Source organism: Nicotiana tabacum, chromosome 13, assembly GCF_000715075.1.
Source record: "Nicotiana tabacum cultivar K326 chromosome 13, ASM71507v2, whole genome shotgun sequence".
Classification (NCBI taxonomy): Eukaryota; Viridiplantae; Streptophyta; class Magnoliopsida; order Solanales; family Solanaceae; genus Nicotiana; species Nicotiana tabacum.
The window spans coordinates 38,233,746-38,253,983 of NC_134092.1; the positions used below are offsets into that span (position 1 = coordinate 38,233,746).

General features: G+C 41.1%; 1 protein-coding gene and 1 non-coding gene across 2 annotated transcripts; one reads left to right on the plus strand and one right to left on the minus strand.

The window, feature by feature from the left end:
• Nucleotides 1-12,779: 12,779 nt before the first annotated feature.
• On the minus strand, nucleotides 12,780-13,517 carry LOC142168074 (uncharacterized). Its single transcript, XM_075228734.1, has one exon. It carries the CDS (start codon nucleotides 13,515-13,517, stop codon nucleotides 12,780-12,782), a length of 738 nt encoding a protein of 245 aa, XP_075084835.1.
• Nucleotides 13,518-14,718: 1,201 nt separating this feature from the next.
• On the plus strand, nucleotides 14,719-14,825 carry LOC142168532 (small nucleolar RNA R71). Its single transcript, XR_012698387.1, has one exon. It is a non-coding gene; the product is annotated as a small nucleolar RNA R71 (small nucleolar RNA).
• Nucleotides 14,826-20,238: the final 5,413 nt, after the last annotated feature.

The following is a 20,238-nucleotide window of genomic DNA, read 5'->3' on the forward strand; positions in this document are numbered from 1 at the left end:
CCCTATTGTTCTATTCCCGCCACGAGAAAGACGCACGGAAGAGGTATTCCCAGCGTGCAGAGGATCCGTTGAGATTTTGTCTCGGTAGGGAACTGTACGATCTTTTGCCCTATTGTATTGAATCAATAAAAAAAAAGGTCAGTGCTACGACCCCCTATTGTTAGATCCAATATTGATCGGGGACGAGCCCCCACTTCCATAGATCCTTGGTTTGACCTCCCGTAGTGGTCCTTGATTTTAATAAAGTGGAGCGGGGCTAATTTCTCGTACTTGCTCAGTGTGCCCCCCTTTCTTCGAGTGTCCCGCCCGGTTCACTAGGTTGTTGGCTTACCAAGCACTTGCCCGTTGCCCCTGCCTCCCGCTTGGAGGGCGGAGCGCTTGTTATCCTGACTTTTCTCTCTGTTGGGGCCCTTTCATTGTTATAGCCATAAGCTATGGCAGCTCCAGCTTGCAACCACAGGGGCCCGTCTCGCGAGGCCAGGGTGGGCTCATCGGTCATCCTCCATTCGAATTATGTTAGGGGGTCTTTCACTTTTGCCAAATCTAAAGAGATACTACAAGTCCTCCGTCCTAGATTCCATCACCGCGGCAATCTATTTCACCGATACTACCAAAAAGTCTCATGCTTACGTTATTGTTATTGATGGTTTGATTATCTTGGACCTCGAGAATCCCAGTCATGCTTCTGGTTTCCATTCCAATCATCAAATTGATGATAAATCTCCTCGTGCTCTGCCATAAGAACTTGGAGTCCATATCATGGTGAAGATAAGGTAATGCTGTGATTCTTGCTCAAAAAATAGATCGAACGCCTTCAAGTTATTGGCTCATCTAACCCGGCAGCATTCATGAGTCACTAGTTCAATTGTCCCTCTCTTTTATATGGGATAGGGCTTTGGAGAACTCCTAGAATGAGATTCCCCTTATGTGATACCACAACTTAGGAAATAAAGCTTTAGACACATCATGAAGAGATCTAAATCTAGCTCCTCCTGCATCTTTAGGAAAGCACAATATATCCCATGATGCGTAATGTCTAGCCCTTCCATTTCCAGAATTACTCCAAAAGAATCTAGCAAACATTATATGCAATTCATTTATCACATATTTGGGTGGATTCACAGCTAATAGTAGATGAATGGGCATACTCTCTAGCACATGAGCAATAAGAACCGCCCTTCCTCCTATAGAAAGAAGATTACCCTTCAAGAATGTAACCTCTCCTACACTTTGTAACACCCTAAAAAATTTCGAAGTACTTAAGTGTAAAGCCCGGTAAAGTTTGCAAAGAAAATAATATTTCATGGTGCCTGACTAGGCTTACGTGTTTGAGGATTGTAGAAATTCTTCGTGGCGAGCTTGCGAGCCGCTGCTCGGACTTTTTGGGTTGAACAATGCATCGAAAAGTAAAGAAAAATTTTTGGCAAAAAAGTGTATTTCTACTGTCCATTATGCGACCGCAGAACCACTCTGCGGACCGCATAATGGCCGCAGAGTGAGGCAGTTAATTGGGTCAGTTGGAAGCAACTATGCGGTCGACTATGCGACCGCATAACTATTATGCGGTGCATTATGCGACCGCATAACAGTTATGCGGACCGCATAGTGACCGCATACACAGACAGTTCTTTTGGCTATTTTGTAACCAATTATGCGACCGATATGCGATCCGCATATCGGTTATGCGATCGCATACCTTGTTCCGGAGCTCCATTTTTGAGTTTTTAAAACCCGACCCTATTTTGTTAAATACACTCTTTGGGCCATTTTTGAGACATAATCTGATATTTTAGAGTGAGAGAGAGTGCCCTAGAGTGAGAAGGTGTTCTTCAATAATTTTTTTCTTCAATTCTTGCTCAAGTTTTGGAAGATTAAGAAGGGAAGCTCACTAGGTCTTCATCCTAGAGGTAAGATTCTATACCCTAAACCCTAATTTCGAAATCTTCTGAAAATGGGTAACTAGCAAGATAATTTTTGGGCATGAGAGTTGTTTATTTTACATGCATGTGTTATCAGAGGGTGTAGGAAGATTGTTGAGCTAAGAATGGTAAATATTGGGTTGTGGGATGATGGAATCCTTCATAAAAAGGACATTGAAATCTTATGCACACCTAGTATTTGATAACATGCTCAAGTGAGCTAGAACCATGATCATCTTCCAAATTTTGATTCAATTTGTTATATTTCTACAATAGATTGAAGTTGCTAAGAATTCCAGAACGTTTTAGAGTTTATGGAAGCTCAAGTGAGGTATGTTGGCTAAACTCTTCTCTTAGAATTGAATCCCACGATATTCATGTAAATTATGTAAGTCCCGAGTGATTCATTATGAGACTGGCCATTCCGAGTAAGATTGGGTTGAAAGATATATATTCAACAAGCATCCTAAATGTTTTATTCATGTTATGTTACCAATTGAGGATGTGTTAAAATGCGGGTTGTGCATTAAAAATGTTTCAACTTTAAGTCAAGTTCAAATGAAGGCTATTATGCCAAATTTTGTGAAATATCTCTATGTGCCTTAGACTCTAAATTGCTCACATGTGTACTACACACCTTGATTTGAATTGTATTTGTTGTTGACGATGATAATGATATTTGAAATTGATAAGGTGAGCATGAAATACTGAATATGGCCAACGTGCCAAGAATGATCTTATAATTATGGCCATTAGTGCCAATGAAATGAAAATATGTGAAAGTAATATGAAATGTGATTATTGATATAAAAAGGTTGATGTCTCAAATAAGACGGCCTAGCCGGTCGGGTCATGATCGGACACCATGCTGCACACATGGTGGTGATTGTGCTAGAAATTATAATTGAAATGGTAATTGTGGTTGGTGTCCCTAATGGATAGCCTAGCCGATCGGGTCGTGATCGGACTCCTTGCTAAAGACGGTGGTATTGATATTGAGAAAAATTGTGGTTGGTGTCTCTAATGAGATGGCCTAGCCGATCGGGTCGTGATCGGACTCCGTGCTAAGAGTACGGTGGTACCGGTTTTGTGAATAATGGTTTTGTGAATAATGGTATCGTGGATAATGGTATATCGATACTAAAAATCTCCTAATGTGAGATATGAAAATTAATTTGAACACTGTCTTGATCCTAAATTGAGGTTTGATGTTGATTAAGGCTTTCATTGATATTATGATAATGTTGTTTGGTCATTCTATTGAGAGGTTGTTTAGTTATACATACTAGTGCTATTCGACGGTACTAACGTCCCTTTTACCGGGGGTGTTGCATCTTTAAATGGATGCAGGTGGTTCCACAGCAGGAGATATTGATCAGTGATAGCAGTGCACCTTCTTCCCAGCTGACTTGGTGAGCCCCACTTCATTCCGGGGTCATGAATCTTTTGTACTTTGTGTATTCTGTTTGAGGTATAGCCGGGGCCTTATTGCCGGCATTATCATTGTACCCTTCTTTATCTATGGAGGCTCCGTATACATAGTGTGGGTTATGTATTGGTGTTGGGGAAAGACAAACTATGTTATGTTGTGGTTGTATTATTTATCCATTTGAGACTTTTAAAATGATGAAACTATTGGAAATGAATTGGTATTGTAGGCATGAACACATTTTCGTCTAATTAATGATAATATGTATTATTTCTATTCGTGGATGAGTTTGAGTAGAATGAAATCTAACAGGCTTGCTCGGTCGGGTTCACTCAGTTGAGCGCCGGTCGCGCTCCTCGATTTTGGGGCGTGACGCACTTTTAGCATTAAACATTTATAGAATTCCTTTTTCCTTCAACTGTAAAAGATAGGGCATCCAAGATATGTAAAAGGGAAAGGATGTCTCTGAAAAGTGGTGATAAAGTGCACAGCATTGGCTTCTTCCGGAGGTGTATTTTCATGCATATAAAAAGATGATTTTTCCTTGTTCACTTTCTTCCCAGAAGCAGCTTCATAACCTTCTAACACATTCATAATTAATTGTATTGCTCCATAATGTGATGAGCAGAAGATAATTATATCATCAGCATAAGAAAGATAGTTGATGTTTTTACTCCATTTTGTCATCCCAAATCCAATGAAGTTTGCATTATCAAATGAATCATCCAAAGCTCTCTCTAGCACCTCAGTAGCCAATATAAACAAAGTAGGAAATAGAGGATCGTCTTGCTTTACTCCTCTTGTTGATTTGAAGAATCCATTAGCTTTCTCATTCAATAGCACTGAATACCAATTATTGGATACCAACATGTAAATCATATCAATGAAGACTTCACGAAACCCCATTTGTCTCAATACTTTTGTCAAGAATATCCAGGACACCCTATCATAAGCTTTGGATATGTCAAGCTTGATCACTACATTTGATGGCTTGCCTCTCTTTCTAATGTCAGTGACTATTTCTTGAGTCAATATATTCTCCACTATACTCCTACCTTTAACAAAACCAACCTGGTTTAGAGAAATTAGGGTAGGAAGCAACTCCACCAATCTTGCATGTAACACCCTTGAGATGATCTTGTTTGAGAAGTTAAACTAATTGGCCTCATTTCAGAAAAGGTTGCTACATTCTTCTTCTTGGGCAATAGGACAAGGTTTGTGTGAGTAATGAACTTAGGTAATTCAGCACCACAAAAGAAGGCTTTTATCATGTTAAGTACATCCTCCCATATTAATTCCTAGCATACATGATAAAATTGACCAGTGAAACCATCTGGCCCACTTGCACTCTCACCATTTAACCTAAAGACAGCCTTATTCACCTCCTCCAAGGTAGGTTCTGTCCAGAGATTATCATTTTGCTCTTTAGTGATCATCTTTGGGATATGATCCACAATATCAAAACTTGTGGGCACACTATCTTCAGTGAACTAAGCCTTGAAAAACTCCACTACCTCATGTGCCATATTATCCTGATCTTCAAGCCAAATCCCATTGTTGTCTAAAATTTTGGACACTTGCAATCTCTTCTTCTTCCCTTTCACATGAGCATGGAAGAATTTGGTATTTCTATCACCATCCTGGAACCATTGCATCCATGTCTTCTGTCTCCAGAACTCCTCCTCAAGGTGTAAATGCCTTGTGAGATCAGCTTGGACTTTATGAAGTTTAGCTCTATTTTTGACAGTTAGATTGAGCTCAAACTCCACCTCATGAACTTTAATAACATCCTTTAGGGTTGATATTTGCTTGAAAATGTCTCCAAAAGTAAGTTTACTCCAAATAGCTAGTGCTTTCTTCACATTCTTTAGCCTCTGTTGAAAGATGATGAAAGGGTTTTCCATAATGTCAGTTGATCACGCCCAACTATGCCTTGTAAAAACGACCAAGCGGTCGCTCCAAATATAACCCGGTTCAAGTCCGGAGTCGAATCCCACAGGGAACTAACCTATTTACTACGACTTTAAACAATGCTAATGATAAGCTCAGACAACTTCCGGATGCAAGAGTTTTATGAATAATCAGTGGAATTTATTTAGCTAAGGAAAAATGACAATAAAATTAGCAATAATCAAGACTAAAATTGAATTCAAGGGTAAAAGGATCTAGGGCTATTGATTTCCCCAATTGCCGGATTAATTCTCAACTCTTTAGCTATAATCTCGTCATACTACTCTATGAGGTTTATGAGTTTCGGGCTACCGTAATTACCTCTCGATCAATTAAGATAGTTTACTAGAAACATTCTCTCGAACTACTCTAGTTAACAATTTATGCAACTCAAAATTATCCCATCAAAGGTTTGTTATTTCTAACCCCACTGTTAAATTCAAGTAATTAATCTCTTAACCTCCACAAAAGTGGTGTTGTTCAATAACAATCTAACCAAGTGTTCTTTCTCAAGCAATACAATGTAACTAGACACGATTAATCGAGGGCCCTTCCAATTAACCACAATACAATACGTAGTTGAACAATCATAGAACATACACGGCTCAATTATAATAAAATAGAGTCAAGACTTCACCCAACAATTGGTTCCATCAACCCTAGATAATAGATTTAGCTACTCATACTAATGGAAAACAAATCACTAAAATAATTCATAATCAACAAATAGAAGTATGAAAAAGAAGAAGATGAAAACTCTTAGGTTTCATATAGGTTTAGGTTAGTCGCCTAGGAAATTACATAATTAACCCTGTGTGTTTGGCTTTCGTCCGCCCGTCCGCGGCCGCGGATTTGACCGCGGATCCGGCCGCAAATTTGGACTGCCTCACTGCCTTGAGTTCGCGGCCCACTCCATGGCCGCGCACCTGGAAGGGTCGTTTCGCTTGCTTTTCTCGCTCCTTTTCGACCGGGCTAACCTTCGATTGGCCTTTCACACTCCATGTTGACTCCAAAACACTCGTTAGCTCCCTCCTAGCTTGGAGTAGCTCCTGCAAAGCATCAAATTCTTAATGAGCATTTTGTTATCTTTTAGCATTCAAATATCAATAAAGTGCGGCTAAATTAGAGTGTAAGTAGTGTCTAAATTGCATAAATATAGCCTACTATCAACACCCCACACTTAAATCATTGCTCGTCCCCGAGCAATCAAACCACACTCTAACAGGCCTAACTTCACTAAGTGACTTCCCTACTCGTCACACCAAGAATATTTCACATACATTGAATACATTAGTGCAACATCTACATCTCAAGAGTTGACTCCCTCTAGCCACGCAATGTTCCTAATCGGCTTACTTACTCTATATCAAAGGTCCAGACTTAACTCTCCTTCATAAATCAAGTGCATGCTCACAACAAAGGAGACTCATTTCACAATCAGTAAAATTCACACACACTGAGGAATTTTAAAAGGAACAAAATTCACTCACCCTCAGAAATGATATTATTGTGCCACAGAAAACGCACCATAGGCTTGCTCGTAGTGTACGACTCTACTAATTGAGCTCACTCAGTCTAGGATCAAGTAGGACTTTATTTGGATGTAATGTAGGATGTAGGTTGGGTAGGATATATTTGGATATATAATAGTGACTACACCTCCCTAAGCACTTTAATACCTTTATTTTACAATCAAGTCCACACCTAAGTTAAACCAATATTTTCATTTTTAACACCACATATACCACCCCCACACTTCTTCCTTGAGCACAATCACCTTAAAAGCCACCAAAGATTTATCACCAATCAACATGATACACTATTAACAATGCTCTTCTTCTTCTTTTTTTCTTTTTTTTTTTCACAAGTGGCCTTTTCCAAATGTCACACTAAAGTAATCGCTATATTCAAGGCATTACGAAATCAAACAAGGATTCCTATTTTAATTCTGCCCATAGCCCATAAGTTCCTAACTAAAAAATAAAAAGCTAACTACACCCTGTTCAAACAAAACCCTTGAAAAAGAACCATGGTTTGAAGAAAAACCAAGGGGGAATTCATACACTACTACAAAAGAAAATCTTTTTTTTTCCTTTCGACTTTAGTCCCTCAAGAAACCCATTGAATGATATCCATCGTTGGGCCAAGTCGAAATTGATTTTTGCAAATAAACTACGAAACTATCTACATACAACAAAGTATCCCCCACCCCACACTTAAAAAGATGGCATATCCCCATGTCATACAAAGTAAAGTAATGTGAGGTAAAGGAACTTCCCTGGTTGATCAGTCTTGATCGAAGACAGTGCCAGGGTTGAGATGACATGCTCTCCCCAGCGCACGCAGCCAGCCCATGATTTTCTTTTCTGACTTCGTATTTTGGATGGCCAAAGCATCAACTCTGGTCCCCAATTCCGTGACGGAAGTGCGCAGTCCTGCCATGTCTTGTTCTAAGGCTGTCATTCGCGTGCTCCGTCTGCCCTGAGATGGTCCTTCAGCCACTACAGCTTGTTCATGTGGGGGTGAGGCAGGTTCAACCTCCTCCTGCCCTTCGTCGCCCTCTTCCGACGTATTAGAATCATCACTATGAGTTGCCCCTGGTGCCACCGGGTCTTTTCCAATGGTCACTTTGTCTTCTCGGAACTTTGCTTCTTTCTTTACCATGCCATCCGCATTTGGGTTCTTAGGCACCCTTGTTGCCCGGCACAATCTAGTGATCAAAGAGGGGAAAAAGAACCCATACCTCTTCTGTGTTGAACGGACGAACATCTCAAACTGAATAACCTTGGCCACATCGAAGTCGTAGCCATTCACAAAGCACCATATCAAGGCAGCTCTCGGACCATTTACCTCCGTGGTGTTGTGGGACGGCAGCAAGCGACTATTGATGATGTACAACCAGCATTTTCCTTCAAAAGTGAGTGAGGAAGAGTGTAGCTTCGATCCCGGCATAACCCACACTACCTCTTTGTCTGGTGCACAGATAGTTCTGAAAAACCTGTTCCATGTGATGGGTTCTCTCATGTAAGCATCATAGAAATCCTCCTCCCCATTGAATTCAGGCAATAGATACACTCTCCTGATGGCTTCTATCGAGGCATCCACCCTCGTGTGTCGCACAGTGCATATTCTATCGCCATGTTCGGGGCAGTTGGCATAGAACTCCCGAACAAGCATCAAGATACCCTCCTCCGGCTCTTCGAAAAAGTTATCCAATCTGCGCCTGATCAACTCCCGATATATATAAGGGCACTCATCCTGGAGGGACGCCCTGTCAATACCCCTTTCTGGTACAGGGTTTTTAGTGGCCTTCAAACTGAAACGGTCTTGGGCAGCTCTGGAGACAAACCTGGTACGATCAAACTGGACTGCACTGGCCGGTGCCCGTCCCCGAGATGAGCCTCCATGACCACTTGATGAGGCCTCGGTAGCGCGTCTCTTCCTTGAAGGTTGCATATTACCTACCCAATAAATACTACTATCAGTGGAGAGAGGAATATGTGTCCCAATGGCGGTTACTCATACTTCACTCGCACAATTGGTCACAATTTATATTTAACACTCATTAAGACAAATCAACAAATAGGTAGTGTGAATATGTTCCCCCAAGTCACCCAAAGACCCAATCAGGCTACCATTCCTCACAAACCCAACAATGGCTTCCTCTAAATCAACTAATTCAAATAGCCTCCATATACCACATATAAACCATAATCCAAATCCTAGACAAAAGTACCTATGATTTTACTACCCTATACAGAAAAGGAAAAAAAAAGAAGAAAAATACTAAGAAAGAGGAATAAAATCATGTACTTACTTGGAGATCTTGAGAAGAACGGAGGTTGGAGATCGGTTGAGTAGAGAAGATAAGGAAGGAGAAGAGTCTTGTGTTGAAAGGAAAATATGGGGGAAGGGACGGGTTTGGGTTCTTGAAGTTAGGAAGGGAAGAAGAGAAGTGGGGGAAGTGAGGGGTTTGGGTTCTTGAAGTTAGGAAGGGAAGAAGAGAAGTGGGGGAAGTGAGGGTTTGGGTTAGGGAAAAGAAGGGGGTTTAAGTGTGTGGTGGGGGACTAAAAATATAAAAAAACTTACCTGGACACGCTCGCGCATCCACGCCCCAATTCGCGGTCCAATCCGCGGCCGCGGATTCTGGGCAGAGGGGGTCCAAAAATCCGCGCCCCAATCCGCTGTCCGATCCGTGGCTGCGGACGGGGGGTAGAACACAAGCCAAAATCTGCGGCCATATTCGCGGTCCAATCCGTGGCCGCGGATCTCTGTCTCTAGCTAATTTTTGTGTTTGCTGCATTTTTTTACCTATTCTCGGGTTAATTTCGACCCTCAAATCCTTCCGATGCGCATAATTTTTGCCCTGCACACTAGTAGATCGGTCAAAGTCATTCAAAATCAATTACAACAACCAAAGTAAGAAAAATAATGGGTTGCCTCCCAAAAAGCGCCTAAGTTAACATCGCGGCACGACGATTTACAACAAACCATGGGTTGCCTCCCAGGAAGCACCTAATTTAATGTCGCGGCACGACGCAGGCTTTCATTATCACTCCTCGTTCGCGTACTGAGCCTCTTCTAAAGTTATCACCACTCTATCCCCTTTCTCTTCGACCATTCCAAGGTAATGTTTCAACCTTTGCCCATTTACCGTGAACTTGTTTGTCCCATCGTCGGATTCAATCTCTACAGATCCACTTGAGAACACTTGCACCACTCTGAAGGGTCCTGACCATCGGGACTTTAACTTACCCGAAAAAAATCTCAATCTCGAGTTGTATAACAACACTAGATCTCCGGGCTTGAAGTTCCGATCTAAGATGTGCTTATCATGGATCATTTTCATCTTTTCTTTGTATAATCTAGCATTCTCAAATGCATGGAACCTGAATTCCTCGAGCTCATGTAACTCAGTGACTCTGCTGGTGCCTGCGGTCTCTATATCCAGATTCAACTGCCACAGTACCCAAAGTGCTTTATGTTCGAGCTCTACCGGAAGGAGGCATGCCTTTCCAAACACCAACTTGTACGGTGACATACCAATTGGAGTTTTGAATGCTATAAGGTACGCCCATAATGCATCATCCAGATTCTTCGCCCAATCAGTCCTTATTGCATTCACGGTCTTTGTCAGGACACTTTTAATTTCTCTATTGGACACTTCAACTTGCCCGCTCGTCTGTGGGTGGTACGGTGTGGCTACTTTGTGGCGAACTCCATACTTTTCCAACAGACGTGCGAATGCTCTATTGCAAAAATGGGTTCCACCATCACTGATTATAACTCTCGGGGTGCCAAAACATGTGAAGATGTTTTTCTTTAGGAAACTTGTTTCCCATTTTGCATCATTGGTTGGGAGAGCCACCGCTTTGACCCACTTGAAGACATAGTCAACTGCTACCAATATATATTTGTTACCATACGAGCTGACGAACGGCCCCATAAAGTCGATCCCCCACATATCAAAAACCTCCACCTCTTGAATTGTGGTCATCGGCATCTCGTGACGGCGAGATATGTTGCATGTCCTTTGGCATTCATCGCAAATTTTGACCCAAGCATGGGCATCCTTGAACAGGGTAGGCCAATACAACCAATACTTTTGCTGCTGTTCGGATTCCTCCAAAGTGTCCACCATATGGTAAAGCATGGAAAGCCTGCAAAATAGAAGGTTGATCTTTCTCGGGGATACACCTCCGGATCATGTTATCTACATATATTTTAAACAATAGAGGTTCGTCCCAATAATAGGCTCGACAATCGCGGAAGAACTTTTTCTTTTGAATTGAGGAGAGTTCATAAGGTACAATACCGCTTGCTAAATAGTTAGCAATATCAGCATGGCATGGCGTCTCCTCCATTGTCACAGCAAGTAACTGTTCATCCGGGAATGTCTCTGTTATGTCTTCAACCTCCATTCTCTTTTCAACTCCTTCCAATCTTGAGAGATCGTCTGCCACTTGATTGTCCGTTCCCTTTCTGTCATGGATTTCCAGATCGAATTCTTGTAGCAATAGAACCCAGCGAATCAAGCGTGGCTTTGACTCCTTCTTTGCAATCAAGTACCTAATTGTTGTATGGTCAGTATAAACAATAACTTTTGAACCAATTAAGTATGACCTGAATTTGTCGAAGGCAAACACTACAGCCAACATTTCCTTTTCGATTGCAGTGTAATTGAGCTGAGCACCGCTGAGCGTCCTGCTTGCATAGTAAATCAGGTGCATCATCTTGTCTTTTCGCTGTCCCAAGACTGCTCCTATAGCATAATCACTGGCGTCACATATGAGCTCGAATGGTTGCTCCCAGTTGGGTGCAACAATGATGGGTGTAGTTATCAGTCTCTTCTTCAACTCCTCAAATGCCAACCTGCAATCATTAGAAAACACAAAGGGCTGATCCTTTTCAAGCAGCTTACATAAGGGGTTAGCAATTTTGGAAAAATCTTTAATGAATCGCCTATAGAACCCGGCGTGCCCAAGAAAACTTCTCACTGCCTTTACCGAAGTGGGCGGTGGCAGCTTCTCAATCACATCAACCTTAGCATGGTCGACTTCAACGCCCTTGCTGGACACTCGATGCCCCAACACTATTCCCTCTTGTACCATAAAATGGTACTTTTCCCAATTCAGCACCAGATTTGTCTCTACACATCTTTTAAGCACTCTTCTTAAGTTGTGAAGACAATCTTCAAATGAATCCCCCACCACGGAGAAATCATCCATAAACACCTCCATAATATCCTTCACCATATCAGTAAAAATGGCTAACATGCACCGCTGAAATGTAGCCGGTGCATTGCAAAGTCCAAAGGGCATTCTCCGAAAAGGCAAAGATGCCATATGGACAAGTGATGGATGTTTTCTCTCTGTCTTCCGAGGCTATTGAGATCTGGTTATACCCCGAGTATCCATCCAAGAAACAGAAGTGGGACCGCCCAGCTAACCTGTACAACATTTGGTCAATGAAAGGCAATGGGAAATGGTCCTTTCGAGTGGATGTGTTCAATTTCCGATAGTCCATACAAATCTGCCACCCCGTGACTGTACGAGTCGAGATCAACTCATTATTCTCATTTTATATGACCGTCATTCCTCATTTTTTTGACACACATTGGATAGGACTGACCCAGTTGCTATCAGAGATGGGGAAGATGATACCCACATCTAGCCACTTGATCACTTCCTTCTTTACTACTTACTTCATATTCGGGTTCAGCCGTCGTTGATGCTCCCTGGAAGGTTTGTGCCCCTCTTCCAGAAGAATCTTGTCCATGCAAAAGGTTGGGCTGATACCCTTTATGTCTGCCATAGTCCAACCAATGGCAGTCTTACATTCTTGCAATACCTGCAATAGTTGCTCTACCTGCACTGCTAGCAAACCAGATGATATAATAACAGGCAAAGTAGAATTATGCCCCAAGAAAGCGTACCTGAGGTGGCCTGGAAGGGGTTTCAAGTCCAGCTGTGGTGGCTCCTCTATTTATGGTTTGCAGGTGGTGTTTCTCTCTCTTCTAAGCGTAAGGGCTCGAACTGAGGTTCCCTTTTCCAGAATCCTTGACCTTCGAGAGCCATGACCCACTCTGCCAACCCTTCACCGTCCATCTCTTCCAAATTCATCAAGCAGGCTTCTAGTGGATCCTTGACATTAAGGGTCTCATCCTCTTCTTGCAGTATCACATCCACGGCCTCCACTAGTGAGCAGTTTGCAAATTCACTGGGTCTCCTTATGGATTGTTGAACGTTCAATATTATTTCTTCATTGTTCAACCTCATTTTTAACTCTCTAGTCTCACAATCAATTAATGCTCTCCCAGTGGCTAAGAATGGCCTTCCCAGAATGATGGGTATCTCTTCATCCACCTGACAGTCAAGAATAACAAAGTCTGCAGGAAATACAAATTTTCCCACTTGCACAAGCACATCATCAAGAATTCCTGTCGTTCTTTTGACTGTGCGATTGGCCAGTTGCAGCAACATTGATGTCGGTCTAGCTCTGCCAATGCCCAGTTTTGTATAGATTGCCAAGGGCATCAAGTTTATGTTGGCTCCCAAGTCACATAATGCTTTAGCAAAATCATAACTCCCAATAGTGCATGGGATAGTGAAGCTACCTGGATCAGACACCTTTTGGGCCATAGGTCTTGTCACTACCGCGTTGCAGGTCTGTGTCAGAGTTACAGTGGACAGGTCCTGGAAGTCAAATTTCCTCGACATCAGGTCCTTCATCATTTTTGCATACCCTGGCATTTCCCTCAAAGAATCCATCAGTGGAATATTCAATTGAATCTATCGAAGCATTTCCATGAATTTCCTGTATTGATCATCATCTTTCTTTTGTTTTGCCAATCTCTGAGGGAATGGTGCAGGAGTCAACCTCTGTCCACTACTTGATGTCTTTTTTTGTTGGGAGCTTCTGGCACAAGAGGTGCCACATGTTCTGAGACTTGTTCACCATCCTTCTCCTTACCCTTGTCAACCTGTGCTTGTTCAATTACAACCTCAGTGAGCTCTGCTAACTCATCTGCCTCTAATGTAACTGGCGTAGTCTCTCTCGTAAATGTCTAAATCTCTTTCATTCCTGAGACTCACTGTCATTAGCTGATTTGGGTTCTGTTCCTTTAGGTTAATATTTGTATCTGCAGGCAATGTTCCTTGGGGACGATTGTTCAAGTCCATAGACAGCTATCCCGGTTGAGTTTCAATTCCTTTGATTGCTGAAACATGTGCTGCTAACTTTTCTTGCATCTTACCATTTGTTCCAATGAGTTGTTGCAGCATACCCCTGATTTATACCATATTGTTGTTTTGTTGTTGATGAGGTGGTTGGTAGGCCAATTGTTGCTGGTGCTGCTGATTACCTGCTGCCTTTGATAAGGCACAACTTGACCTTGTGGTCGTGCGCCCTCCAAAATTGGGGTTGTGTTATGGCAGGTTGGGTCTGTACTGTTGGTTTGGTGCTGGTCCCTATTGTTGCCCACCTTGCCTCTGACCTCCAAAATTATTGACATAATTCATGTCTTCTCTAAAGCCCTGATTGTCATTCTCTCCACTCCACGAGCACGCATATGACTGGTTTATGCAAGGAGTACACAATCCTCCATTCGTTGTATCAATAATGTGCACTTGCTTTGTACCCATCTCATCAATTTTCTTTGTCAGTATGCTCATCTGAGTCATGAGAGTGGCTATGTTCTCTCCATGGGAATTGTTTGGGTCAAGATCAACAGAATGCACTATTGGTGTAAGTGTCGTACCTCTAGCCATCCAGCCTGAATTTTGAGCCATCTTGTCAAAAAGAATCTTGCACTCTGTGAATGTCTTGCTCAAAAATGTACCCCCAACTGAAGCATCTACATTGGCCTTCAAACTATCTGCTAAATCCATGTACAATCTCTGTCCCAGCATCTGATCTGGAATGCCATGGTGTGGACACTTCACTAGCATACCCTTGAACCTCTCCCAGGTTTCTTGCAAGAACTCAGTTGGTTTTTGCCTAAACTGCAATATCTCATCAATCTGCCTTGCAGTCTTATTGGGAGGATAAAACTTGTTTAAGAACTGTTTGACTAATTCCTCCCAAGTGGCAATGGATTTTATTGGGAGCGAATTCAGCCAAGTTTGAGCCTCTCCAGTCACAGAGAATGGAAACAGTAATAGCTTGATGGCTTCAGGAGTCACATTCGGCTGTCTTTGGGTCACACATATTGATAGGAAATTCTACAGATGTTGTTGTGGGTCTTCAATGTATGACTCGGAGAACAGTCCCTTATTTTGCAACAGATGCTGCATGTTGTTGGTGATCTGGAATGTCTCCGCTTGTATCTGAGATACAGCAATGGCAGTGGCTAAGTTATCAGCAGTTGGTTGTGCCCAATCATAAAGAGCAGCTTCTGGCACAAGAGGTGCCACCACTCCATTGTTTGGGTCAACCCGATTATTCCGATTGTTTTCATTGACACCGTCCACGTTGTCCATTTCAATTTCGAGTGTGTGTTTTTGTTGTAACTATTTATTCTTCTTGTTGGCTCGATTTAAGGCCATGAATGCTTTCTCGAGGTCTGAGAGTCCTTCAAAAAGTTCACCAGTCCTCGAAGAGCTTCTAGGCATACACCTGAGTCACGGGAGAATTCAAACGTGAGAATTTCAATGGAAAAATTTAAACACCGTAAGAAATTGATCTAAACTAAGAATCCTAGCAATTCTTCTAAGTTTTAATAAATAACACTGTTAGCTCCCCGGCAGAGGCGCCAAATTTGATCACACCCAACTATGCCTTGTAAAAAGGACCAAGCGGTCACTGCAAATATAACCTGGTTCAAGTTCGGAGTCGAATCCCATATGGAACTAACCTATTTGCTACAACTTTAAACAATGCTAATGATAGGTTCAGACAACTTCCGGATGCAAGAGTTTTATGAATAATCAGTGAAATTTATTTAGCTAAGGAAAAATGACAATAAAATTAGCAATAATCAAGACTAAAATTGAATTCAAGGGTAAAAGGATCTAGGGCTATTGATTTCCCCAATTGCCGGATTAATTCTCAACTCTTTAGCTATAATCTCACCGTACTACTCTATGAGGATTATGAGTTTCGGGCTACCGTAATTACCTCTCGATCAATTACGATAGTTTACTAGAAACATTCTCTCGAACTACTCTAATTAACAATTTATGCAACTCAGAATTATCCCACCAAAGCTTCGTTATTTCTAACCCCACTTTTAAATTCAAGTAATTAATCTCTTAACCTCCCCAAAAGTGGTGTTGTTCAATAACAATCTAACCAAGTGTTCTTTCTCAAGCAACACAAGGTAACTAGACACGATTAATCGAGGGCCCTTCCAATTAACCACAATACAATACATAGCTGAACAATCATAGAACAAACACAGCTCAATTATAACAAAATAGAATCAAGACTTTACCCAACAATTGGTTCCATCAACCCTAGATAATAGATTTAGCTACTCATACTAATGGAAAACAAATCACTAAAATAATTCATAATCAACAAATAGAAGTATGAAGAAGAAGATGAAAACTCTTAGGAAATTATCCGTCTTCTCTCCCTCGTTCTTACCTCTAAAATCTTCTAAAAACATTTATCCTTCACTTTTGGGCGAGTTTAGGTTTCATATAGGTTTAGGTTAGTCGCCTAAGAAATTACATAATTAACCATGCATATTTGGCTTTCGTCCGCCAGTCTGCGACTGCGGATTTGACCGCGGATCCGGCCGCGGATTTGGACTGCCTCACTGCCTTGAGTTCGCGGACCAATTCGCGGCCCACTCCGCGGCCGCGCACCTGGAGGGGTCATTTCGTTTGCTTTTCTTGCTCCTTTTCAACCGGCCTAACTTTCGATTGGCCTTTCACACTCCATGTTGACTCCAAAACACTCGTTAGCTCCCTCCTAGCTCGGAGTAGCTCCTGCAAAGAATCAAATTCTTAATTAGAGCATTTTGTTATCTTTTAGCATTCAAATATCAATAAAGTGCGGCTAAATTAGAGTGTAAGTAGTCTCTAAATTCCATAAATATAGCCTACAATCATCAGTCTTCCAGTTCTCCTTAACCACGTCTAAAAAAGTCTCATGTTTTGCCCAGAAGTTAAGAAACTTGAATGGTTTCTTCACTTGAACAACATTCACATTGCATGATAATAGTAGAGGGGCATGATCTGATCCATATTTAATAAGATACTCAACCTCCAAACCTGGAAACAAGTCTTGGAATTGTTGATTAGCCAAATCCCTATCAAGCCTCTTGAAGATGCAGGCATCATCCGACCTCTCATTCAACCATGTGTATAGGCTCCCATTGAATCCAAGATCATATAAAGCACAAGTGTCTATACAATGAGCAAAGTCTTCTACCTCACTAAGATAAATAGGCAAACCTCCATACTTTTCTTCTTCAGTCAGACTGATATTAAAATTACATCCCACAAGCCAAGGTAATTCCATGTCAGAAGCTAAGTGATATAAAGAATCCCATAGCTTAATTCTCTCTATTACATTACACTTTGCATACACCAAAGTAGCAATCAACTGTTTTTCCAATACTCTATGAAACAACTTGAGTGTAACTTGTTATTCCATGTCGATCATCACCTCTACCTCAATATCTTGATCAATAAAAGACCAGATATTCCCATTTATATTTGCTAAGGCAGTGTGAATTCCAAGCTTCCTTCTATATAACTCCAATTTGTTTATATCTTGCCAAGGTTCCACAAGCCCAATCAGATAGAAATTGTACTTTCTATGAAGGTTAACCAACCTCTGAAAAGCTTTTTGAGTATTGAGAGACCTCACATTCCATACAAGAGCATTATCCATAGAGATTACTTGAAATTAGAGACCCCACTTTTCTTTGGTTGTACCCTAGCAGGAATAGTTTTATCCTTTTGTTTTCTTGCTTGCTTACCACCTGACTTCTTGTCTACACTCCTAGGAGATAGGTCTCCTTGTTGAGAAATTATCTCCTAAGTTTTCTTGTTCAGGCTGTCCATCAGTAACAATTTGAAGTGCCAATGTTTTTGGTTCATGGTATTTTGCAATCATTCCCATCTCCTTCTGACCTCTCTGATTAATCAAGATACCCTTGGCAAGAATACCACGGGTAACACTAAATGTTTTTCCATCTAGAATGTCAGGATCATCACTTCTAAGCTATACAAGGTATAATTCATTCCCAGTACTACCCTTCAACACCATTTGGCCTTGTTGTATCATATTCTCCTTGCTACTGCCTATATTTTTCATTGTATTGCCCTTTGTTACCATCTGCTCATCACCAGCACTTTGCAAAGCACAAATAATTTCTAATTTGGGGTTCATTGCTGCATTAGAAACTGTTTTTACTGTTCCATTAGTTCTAGATGATCTGTGAGGTTCAAATTGGTCACCTAAAGCTATTGTATCCTCAATTACATTACCATGCTCACTACCAAACTTCCCAATACCCTTTTCACCAACTAGATCAATCCCTGATAAACAGTCAACTCAAGCAAGCATGCTAGGGTTTACTATTCCATTAAATTTCTTCTTTTCTGCAGACTGTTGACGTATTGCACCACCTGGACCTTGTTATTCATGCAATTGTGAATCTTCCCGACTACCCAGCTCCCCTAATTTCATTGCACCTCTCAAATCATCCTTAACCCTAGTTTGAAGTTGTCTAGGGTTTACTGTAGCAGAAATAGGTTAACTAGTTGATTCATCTTTCATTCACTTTGTTCAAACTTCTGAGCATTGTTTGCATCATCTATCAGCTCCATATTATCCACCTCATCACTCCATAAAGACTTAGCAGGCGTTACTTTATTTTTAGACACCTTGTTCAAGGTAGAATCATCAAATGTTTGTGATGGTATCTCTTGACACGAATGATTTACTGTAACATTGAGCTGTTTCAACTCCTCCTTGCTCGTGCCAAAATATCTGTGTACCCAATCAAGTGTAGACTCATTTATATTTGCCTCCTCAATCCCAACCACACTAGGATTAGGGGTATTCTCCTTGAACGTTTTTTAATTCCCATTCTTCTTTGGGTTGTGTTTCCCATTAGATGTAGGATTTGTAATTGTTGCCTTGTTTGCTACATCTTTCGCCTTTTTCACCACATTCTGCACAACCTCTTTCTTAATTCTTATCTCTTCTTCAATTTCTCCTTTCTCTAATAATGCAAATTTATTTGTAGTTTGTACTGGATCAGTAGAATGATGCTCAATATTAATAACTTCTTGTCCAATTGTGTCCTTACCCTTATCCTCCTTGGCCTTAACCTCATTGCTCTTCTTTGGTCGGTTGTCTCTTACTTCAGTCCACCTACCATTGGGGTAACCAACTACAATGCCACTAGTTAGTTACTTAACTGGTGGTGACATGTTGTTCAATCTCCTGCTTCTTATCATCAACCACAACTTGCTTTGCTCCATATTGACATGCCCAATTTGCTTTGAATTATTATTATCATCTATCAATTATGGATGCAGTCTACATCATTCCTCCTCATTGTGGCCTTGTAACCTACATTTCTTGTAATACTTAGGAATGTTGTCATAACGAATCTTGGCCCATTAAGACCTTGGTTCCCCAGTAGCTCCATTCACAATGTCCATACGTACACCCTTAGGTAGCTCAGCTAAAAGATCAACTTGTACTTTCACTCTTGCACGGCTTGGCCTTGTTTTATTGATAGTTTCCATATCTAGATGCAAAGGTTTTCCTACTGCTGAGGCCAGGAAAAATAAACATTTCTTTACAAAATAAGTAGGCAACAAATTTGGAAACGAAATCCATACTATTGCAAAGGAGTTTCTTCACCAAGCTTGAACTTAGCATCATAAATCAAAGACGCATTTGGTATTGGTACCCATCTTTTGCTTTCAAGTAATAAGCTCCCTTCGAAGTTAAATTCACATAATCTTCCCATAATGTCAATTTAATTAGAACATGTCTATCCCTCAAGAAACCTATATTGCATTCACCCTTAACTCCACATTGAGAAGGAATTATTCTACGTAGCCCTTGTAGTTCAGGCCAACCATATGAAAACTTACCTTCAATAATGTTCATGCGATTTACTTTTGCTTCCGTCCACTTAATAATAGGTTCTCCATGTAAAAACTAAATAGGTTTAACTGGAATAGGTTCAACTGCTTTTGAACTAGGGTTTACGTGTATGGGTATATTTAATGAACTTGGGTTCAATAAATTGGAGAAGTCTAGGGGCTGGAAAGTGATTGGATTAGGATTAGGAGATGGTATTTGTAACGACCCGATTGGTAGTTTTGAGCTATAAGATTCTTCTCAGTGGTTCGAGGTCTTGATTAGCTTTATATTGTATATTATGACTTGCGTGCATGGTCGGACTTGAATTTCGGATATTTCGGGATGAATTTGGATGAGTGATTCTCACTTTAGAAGCTT